At 41.2% G+C, this 9188-nt stretch overlaps 2 protein-coding genes across 2 annotated transcripts; both read right to left on the reverse strand.

The window, feature by feature from the left end:
* Positions 1-2861: 2861 nt before the first annotated feature.
* On the reverse strand, positions 2862-4393 carry gdf9 (growth differentiation factor 9; the record flags this gene model as incomplete). The annotated part of the gene is made up of 2 exons (XM_080841211.1): positions 2862-3751; positions 4042-4393. The coding sequence occupies 2 exons, from the start codon at positions 4391-4393 to the stop codon at positions 2862-2864; spliced, it is 1242 nt and encodes a 413-aa protein (XP_080697337.1).
* A 2831-nt stretch (positions 4394-7224) lies between these two features.
* On the reverse strand, positions 7225-8733 carry sowahab (sosondowah ankyrin repeat domain family member Ab; the record flags this gene model as incomplete). Its single annotated transcript, XM_080840896.1, has 2 exons — positions 7225-8027; positions 8502-8733. The coding sequence occupies 2 exons, from the start codon at positions 8731-8733 to the stop codon at positions 7225-7227; spliced, it is 1035 nt and encodes a 344-aa protein (XP_080697022.1).
* Between the last annotated feature and the right edge of the window lie 455 nt (positions 8734-9188).

Raw genomic sequence — 9188 nt, forward strand, 5'->3', positions numbered from 1 at the left:
GCAGTCCAATCCCTGTACCTTTTGCAGAATATTAGTCTGTCCCTGATGTTTTCCTGGAGAGAATGGCTTCTTTGCTGCCCTTCTTGACACCAGGCCATCTACCAAAAGTCTTCGCCTCACTGGGCGCGCAGCCGCAGATGCACTCACACCTGCCTGCTGCCATTCCTGAGCAAGCACTGTGCTGGAGGTGACCCGATCCTGCAGCTGAATCATGTTGGTGATGAACAATGCCTTTTCCAGCACGATGGAGCACCTTGCCATAAGGAAAAAGTGATAACTAAGTGGCTCGGGGAACAAAACATTGATATTTTGGGTCCATTGGCCAGGAAACTCCCCAGACCTTAATCCCATTGAGAACTTGTGGTCAATCCTCAAGAGGCGGGTGGACAAACAAAACAAACTATTTCTGACAAACTCCAAGCATTGATTATGCAAGAATGGGCCGCCATCAGTCAGGATGTGGCCCAGAAGTCAATTGACAGCATGTCAGGGCGGATTGCAGAGGTCTTGAAAAAGAAGGGTCATAACTGCACATATTGACTTTTTGCATTAACTTCATGTAATTGCCAATAAAAGCCTTTGACACTTATTAAATGCTTGTAATTATACTTCAGTCTTCCATAGTAACATCTGACAAAAAATATCTAAAGACACTGAAGCAGCAAACTTTGTGAAAATGTAAATTTGTGTCATTCTCAAAACTTTTGGCCACGACTGTATATAATCTAGGCATATACTGCACAAAATGTTCTTTCATCGTTCCATTGAAGCCACTGCAATATAATAGGTTGATAGACTTATTGTAAATGTAGGCTACCTCAAGTAGATGTCTAGTGTTAAAGCAATGGAGATTTCACAATATGTGCACAAGGAAATGCCATCATGAAAATATTAATAAGCTCTTTTAAGACTTGCCTTACAGTCTGTTTTGCCTTCCTGAAAGTATTCTCGGGGTAAGTTCAATAATTCACTTTTGAATTTACATTGTTTTCATACAGCTTGTTAGTGTACTAAATATAATTAAGTGTAAAAGAACCACAGACAATTTCTAAGAGACTAAATGAAATAGTGACCATGGCATGGGTGTGATGAAGTGTGTGAAGCAACATTGCAGTAGGCTATTGAAAGCTTGTGCTGTCCTCCGGCAAAATCGTCGGATGCCCACACTTGGTTCAAGTTAGCTTGTTCAGAATAACAGACTAGTAGAAGACGGCTTAGCGAAAGAATGTGTTTATTCAATCACATGCCACGGTCAGCTCCATACAACACAAGCATGCACAAGGCACGTCTGCATGTTGAGGAGTCGGTCTCCTTGCTTCTTCTTCTTCTCATTACAAAAGTTTGTGACTCTTATAGTATAGAATTAACATGTAAACAATACCGAGAAATGAAAGGTGTGTCCATAAATGAAAGTAGGAAGTATTACCTAATTTGGTCTAACTCAATTAGGTCTAATTTAATTAAGTGTCTGTCTGGGGTCCTGGCAACCATTGATCTCCAGCTGTCTTTAAAACCCTGGACAAAAGACAGGATCTACCTTGATGTTTCATTATCAAATGGTTAGGGAGGAAGCGGGCCTTACGTTCCGTCTGTGTGACCCATATGCATATTCACAGAATGGGCCTTTGCTATGAGGCATATGAGATTATACCTAGATGCATATTAGATTATATTATGTAAACTAAAACCTATATATTTAACTGAATCTAACATTATAGGATAACAGGCTGTCAGATGTCAATGGCAAGATAATCTTGTTGTAAGAATTAGTCATGCTTTCAAAAGGCATGCATCAGCAGAATCAACGCAATGATACCAACTATAATGTAAATATAGCTCTTATGAACTCTTGAACATTATACTGGTTTCAGGAGTTGTTAGAGGTGCACAGAGGGAATAAAATGAGACAATGTTTACAGCACATTTCAAATGGACTTGATTATTTTGTCCAAAAAAACTTTTCATTCCTGATGAGGGACATGAGCTTGCCTTTTTTATTGAACTTTTTTTTTTTTTACATGAATATCCAAAAATATTCCTTTTTTTGTGAAATCAGTAATACAAACAATAATAGTGAGTTAACTTACATCGATAGTCATGTCTAATGCTTTTAGTTAGAGACTTAACATACAACCATTAGGCATTTAGTTATTTCCTTGACAACAATTAACAGATTGTCTATGAAGTTGTCCAGAAGGACAACTTATTAAGTGGAGCATATGAGCAAGGGGGATCAATATGAGATCATTATTCACAAACCACGGGTATAAAATTGACCAGTGTAAAAGAGTTGGCATAGGGGCATTAGATTACACTGCTTCATCCGCCCAGATTCTCTAAAATTTCACCAAGACAACAGAGATATTCAGACAGACCAAGTACCAACAGAAATAAATTAACAAAAAGAAACATAAAATTATATTAATGGCGATTAAGGGTAACAAAAAAATCGTGTGACACACAGCATCACATTAAATTGCACATACAAACATAGTGGTGAAGGAATGCAAATTGTCTTAATTTTACAGGAACAAAACAAAATACATTCATCAAAGAATTTATGTAAATCTTCCAAAGAGATCAAATGCTGTGGACACAACAAAACAAAACAAAGCCAATGATTTCATCTCCTCTGAATTATTTCAGTGACAAGCGGTGACATTGCCCTAGTCCTCTCCTCAGTGCATTATAAGATTGAGGCTTTGTATGAAAATTATAATATATAAATAATACATATATAATTAGTTGCACAAGGACTTGGCTCGGCTGACCCAAACACCTTATTTAAATGCCATTGGATTTAGACAGTAAACCAGATGCCAAAATGATTAATGAAACACCCCTGTCCAATGCTAGATAGTTTAGCGACAGGTGCACCTCGTTGCAATCATCTCCTCATACTCCTTGTACGCAATAGAGCCATCATTTTCAACGGTCAAAACGCTAAGGGGGTTGTATTCTGAGGGAACGCAAGAAGGCCTGGGAACAGGAGAATCTAGCTTCTCGTAAATTATGTTCTGCACCATGGTGTGCACAGGGGACCCATACATGTACCCGAGTGCCCGTGGACAAACGCCCTTGCAGTACCTTGGATTGTACTTCTGTGGAGCGATGATCCAGTGGTCCAGCTTGAGCTGGCTGAAACTCACCCTAAAGTCGTACAGCTCACAGTCGTCCATCAGCAAGTCGTGTTTGGGGAGGAGCATGGCGATTCCGGGCTCAGGCGTCGGATTGCCTTTGGAGACGTTCCGTCTCTTTCGCCAAATCCTCCTCTCTGAGATGAACGTGGGGCCCCTCAGCCGACCAGACATGGGTGATGGGGGCCACCTCTGGTAAGCCAGTTCGCTGGTGTCATTGAGGTAGAGCAGGAGGGAAGGGGACCTCAAGGTGAGTTTCACAGGGCCTCTGGGGTCAAACCAAGGCCCGCTGTCCTCCACGCAGGTGAGGTTGATAAGTAGGTGGATGTCCCTGTTGTGCGAGCTGAAGAGAGGATGCAGAAAGGAGGTCACGTTCACTTCCACCCACTTGAGGCGACCTCGTCTCTCCATGTGAACCGGGAATGCTACAGAGAAGCGGCTGCTGGGGCAGCACTGCTGGACCGAGGGGTGATGTTCTTCGATGTCCAAGTAACAGAGCGCAGTGAAGGATGCAACTTTGTCCTGGTCAAAGGAGTACAACAGGACTGACTTGAGAAGCTGCTCCTGAGATCTCACTCGATTTAAACTGTAGGAGAGATCCTGCATGAAACTCTCTGCAGAAACACAATAGAGGTCATGGTCATGTAAGTGACAAAAATGATCCCATTTAAAGCACAGGTTTTCATTTTTTAAACTAACTGTATCTAATCTGTAACTTCATTTTAGTGTGAAGACAGACACAGTGTTAAAAGTTACCAACTGAAAAATCAAACCTTCATGATTTGAATGTGACTAATTATTGCGAATACTACACAAATAAACGACAGAATTTAAGTTTCTTTTCCCCTGAGGGACTGACAGTGATACCTCATGTGAGAAACATCAGAGCTTTGATCATACCTACCTTCATTTAGCTCCAGGCATTCATCTCGAGGTGTGATCAAACGCACTGTGTTATACAGATGACTCGCCTCATGACTTCTTTCCGGTTTGGACGATATTTTGTACAACCTTTTCATGTACCTGACATACCTTGATTCAGGTCTTGCTCTTGGCGATAAATCAGGCAATGGCTCATTCTCCGACAATGCCTTCAACAAGGGGCTCAGAATACTCCCGTGAGCAGTGGGATCAATCGGTATTGTTGGCTCACTTGAAATTGGTTGGAGTGATATGGGTAGCACACCGTTAAGTATAAGAAGTAATATCACTCCGTTTAAACATCTTGCACAGATATCTTGAGTCAGAGCTGCCATACTTGATGCGTCCGTCAAAGTTTAGAGATCCACCGACGTTCAGGACAACCAAACTCCATGACAAACGTTCCAGATTGACAGGTGCACGTAATCAAGAGTGAGGTTCTTCCAAACGATCTGCCTTGCGTGGCTGTAGACCGAGTTTTAGATATTTAAATTATCGTTTTAAACATGTTTAAGCAAGTGACACGTTAGGCGAAAGACATTTATTGTCATGTAGGCTAGCCTATACATGAGCTTATGTATTTATCTCTATACATGGTATTGGTGGTTCTTGGATTTTTTTTTTGCTGACTAACGTATGGATTCTTAATACCCTGAAGCATAGCAATACTATTACAGTGTTGATGACCAAAGATAGCTCTCATAAGATAAACAAAAGGCAAAAGAAACGGGAGGAATTTGTGTAGACCTAGCCCTTACTAAAAATAGGTAGGCTATATTTAAATGTTGTAATAATCGATCAAAATATGTTTCCACAGATCAAAATATATTTATACCAAAAAAAAGATTTCCATAAACAAACACATATTATCAAGTAAGTTATTCTAGTGTAGAGGATTAGACTACGTTTAATTAAATGATCCAATGAACAAATTAGCATGTCTTAGCATACTAATATTACTACCGGTAGGCCTATTTAAAAAACAAAAAAAACTTGTTGATTGTTCTGACAGCTTTAGGTGTGCTACGGTAAGATTTAAAGACTGAATTGTGTCCTTGTTCAACTGTTTGTCGGTTTACTTTGCATGTGGAGGTCACCCATTCAGTTGTGGTGGATTGAACTTCAGTTGCTATGCCTTTGTTTTTACTGTGATGTGGGCCTTATGAGTCTAGGACGTTTTACTGCGTTACTTCCACTTGAATGGGTCCATACAGCTACACTGTTCTGGTAGGTGGGGGGTAGGGTGCTGTCACACATGGGTCACCATGCATCTACATTGAAAGACACACACACACACACACACACACACACACACACACACACAATTGATTGGTTAACAAATTGAACAGTTATGATCTGTGCCATGTGACAACAATGTAGTATTGTTGTCTTTATTATGGCCCAAGATTTGTAGAGGGTGGCCATAGGTTCAGTTTGAATAGTTACAATGTTAGCTACAATAGCAAATGTAAACTTTAAATCTATCAGAATCCATAGAAGTTGCACATCAAATAATCTAAACTGACATTACTCAATTTACCCATTTTTACATATGAAATCCAAACACATCTGTTTTCTTCCCACACAGGACATAAATATATGTTTATTTTTAACTATGGCTTCTTGTGCACACACCAATTGTTAATTACTTAACTGCCCCTGTTTAGCAGTTTAATTTCCCCATTTAACAACTCTGTTTTGTCTGTCCCAGGCATATAGTTAATGTTGATGCAAACTGAAAATGTCACCCTCCCATTAAGCATGTTTGCCTGGTGTGTTTTTTTTACCTGATTATATCCCCTCAGGCCCATGCAAATGTGCCCCTTCATTATTCCATGACCTGATATGCTGGGTTGTGACTGTTGACATTGACATAGTGTTTGATACAAAAAAAATGTTGTTAAACATCTTATGCAATGTTTTCTAATATGCTAGTATTATGAGCTTGTAGTAAATCATAAATAAAACATTACTGTGTTTTTAGCTTCCATAGCAGATGCTCTAAAATAACTATTTAGTACTATTAAAAAGTACCCATTTAAAAGACCTTTAACTCGTATAGGGTACTGTGAGACGAATACAAGAACCCACGGCAAGAGCATTGACAACACTACAGTTTGAACTACAGACACACAGCCTGAGTGAACATGTCCTGTTCCATGTCTTTTGGCCTCTGGTCTTCCAGAACGAAAACATATTAAATCTTAACAACCGCTAAATCAATCAATTCATTTATAAGATACGACAAGTGATATTTCGCTGAATCAGGAGAATAATGTTTTCATTAACCTTGCCTTAATTAAAAGAATAATGACAGCCAGCTGTCTAAATAAGTGAGTCTCAATAACTGTGGAGGTTGTCATCCATAAAAAAAAAAATCCATCTTGTCAGTGCCATGGTTGTGTTCTAAACAAAAGCATTGGTCTTCATAGGTTCCTGACATAAAGGAAACTTTTTGTATTCCAGGCTGGGAGCCACATAAAGACAAAGAGCCAAGCCAAGAGTTTTACTGCCTACGTCGCTCCAGCCCCCTCATCTTCACCTCACCAGAGCAGAATGTTTGCTCCGGATTGTTACAAGCAGAGGCAGACTCTGGTAAGGGAGGTGGGGAGAAGGAGGTTGTTGTTCCCGAGGAACACAGGGAACGTTCTCTGCTGAGACATGTCTTGTTATGTGCACGATGTACCGGCAAAAACAGTAGCAGTCTTTCAACTGCTCCATTTTGGATAATTAACTCCACAAAGTAAGATTATCAGTGTCTCTGAAAATCTTCTCCACTTTGTAGAAATATTGAACAACATTCGACTACAAGGCATTTTCTGAGAGTTCAAAAGTAAATGTTTATGTTTAGAGTTATGCCTTTACAGGGAATACAAATATTAGTATAAAATAAGACATTTAGCATTTACACTCAAAAGTAGATTGATAAATTAAGAATAATCAACTCTGATTCACATAATCCAGTCCCAGTTTTCCAGTTTATTCTTTAGACTGCCAACACTACTGCATATTCATGCTATGCATTCATATCTTACCTCTATAAAAAAAAGAAACAAAAAAGACAATAATTGGCCCACTCACAATCCCCATCTTTTAAATTAGTAGCAGTATAGGAACCAATCCAGAGTCTCTGCGGACACCACAGCGCTTTCAGCCAAAAGTCCAGTCAGTGGAACATCTCTGACAGTCTGCGAGACAGGACGTGCTCCCTCCTATCGTCTCCAGAGTCGTCGCTGATGAAGTGGAAGTTGGGCCTGTGCCAGGGCTTCTTCCTGTGTCCCGAGTGCGGGTGGAACAGCTTGCTCAGGGTGTTGAAGCCCTTTGGGAGCTCAGGGAAGTTGTGGTCGTCCTCAGCCCTCTCACAGGGCACCTCCCGATCCTGAGGGACGTGAGGGTCTCCAAGTAGCTCCCTTACCTCCAGACTGACCCCCTGGTGCAGGTAGTGATAGGGCTTCTTCCCATTGTTGTCTCTTATGTTTATATTGGCACAGTAGTCTCGCACAAGCAGAGCTATGACAAAGTCGTGGCCATGAATTGCAGCAATGTGTAGAGGGGTGTAGCCTGCATGTGTGCGGGCGTTGACGTCCACCTCGACGCATCTGTCCCTTGACACGTCAATGATTTTGCACACCATGTCCTTGTTTCCATCTTTTGCGGCCCAGTGGAGTGCGGTGAAGCCCGAGATGAAGTCTCTCTTGTCTGCCAGCTGTGCATCCCGAAGCAGCAGGCCATAAACTTGATCCCAATGGCCTGCAGCCGACTTCACGAGCCACTCGTGCTCGGCAAACTCCAAGGGGACCCCCTCGGAGTACTTCGGCTCGTTGCTTGGTTTTGTTGTCTTGTTGCTCCTCTTTTGTTGGGGTGTGTCTGGTAACTTGGTTTCCAGCTGCCTCCTTTTGATTTCTGGTGAATTGTCTTGGTCCCACTCCTTAGGCTTTTTCCCTGGACCATTCTGAAAAGATGTGGTCTCTGTTTTTTCCAGACGTATTTGAGGTGAAGTAATTCTAATTGCCTGCAAGTGCTGTTGTGATACTGGATCCTGTTTCAGAACTTTAGTGTGTAATTGTTCTTGATTACTTGGTGAGATTGGAGGTGATTTCACAGCGATTATGGCAAATACAGCACCTGTTTTCCTAGGTTTAAGATCCTTTGGTACACTTATCTTGTCGTTTTGCGGTGACATCTGTTGTCTCTCACCGTCCAGGTTACAGCATCCTCCTGATGCGCGATTGTTCCGGAGGTTTTCATCGGGGTTACAGCCCACACCGACCGCATTAATATTTGAGGTAAAATAAGAATTGTTGTTTTCGATGACAGACTGAACAGTATCAGCTGTCTCCTTTTTAATGACCCCCGTGCACTTAGGGGAACAGGACGAGAAAGAACAATTTAAGCGGCTTAAACTCTCTTCGAACTCGTTTTTTGGCGCGTTTAGAGAATTACCGTTAACAAATCCTAGATATCTTTTCTTCACAACAACAAACTTAACCTCATCTATGACTTTAACGACTGCAATATTGTTCACAAAAGTCTTGAAATTATCTCTGTTTTGTCTCTTTTCCACAGGATCGCTGCAGCTGAGCGCCTCTTTAAACTTACTCAACAATTCCGAGTTCTTCACTTTGCCCCCATGCTCTAGTAAAAACGTCAAAATAGTCTCTTGAGTGAGGGCCATCTCTCGTTTAACCCGTTAGAGTTAATTTGTATGACCTTTCCCACTATTAGTCCTTTTTCCCGTCTTTTCTGGGACATTCGCCTGATGTGCCTTTCTACTTCTTTATACTACCTGCTGTTTCCGGTGCTTCCCGAAAATCAGTTTCCTGACCCACTCCGCGTCCCCCGCGTCCCTGGCACTGAGAGCGCGAGATGGGATGAAGATTGGTATGCGCGCGACGTGCAGCGCGCTCATGTGAATGCCTTTGACTGGGAGAATGGTGAGAGATCACTGAGCACACAGCACTGTGAATTTAATGCAATTTGTGTTTGTCTTTGAAACAAAACCTTGATCTTCGATGTAAACCTACGTTAAAGACAAGCAATTAGATTAAAGTAAAAGTTTTGAGTACAAATGTATGTAACTTAGTTTACATTTTGTATTGGGTTATGGGCCAGACTTAACTAAATAATTTG

This window comes from Sprattus sprattus (genome assembly GCF_963457725.1).
Source record: "Sprattus sprattus genome assembly, chromosome: 6".
Classification (NCBI taxonomy): Eukaryota; Metazoa; Chordata; class Actinopteri; order Clupeiformes; family Clupeidae; genus Sprattus; species Sprattus sprattus.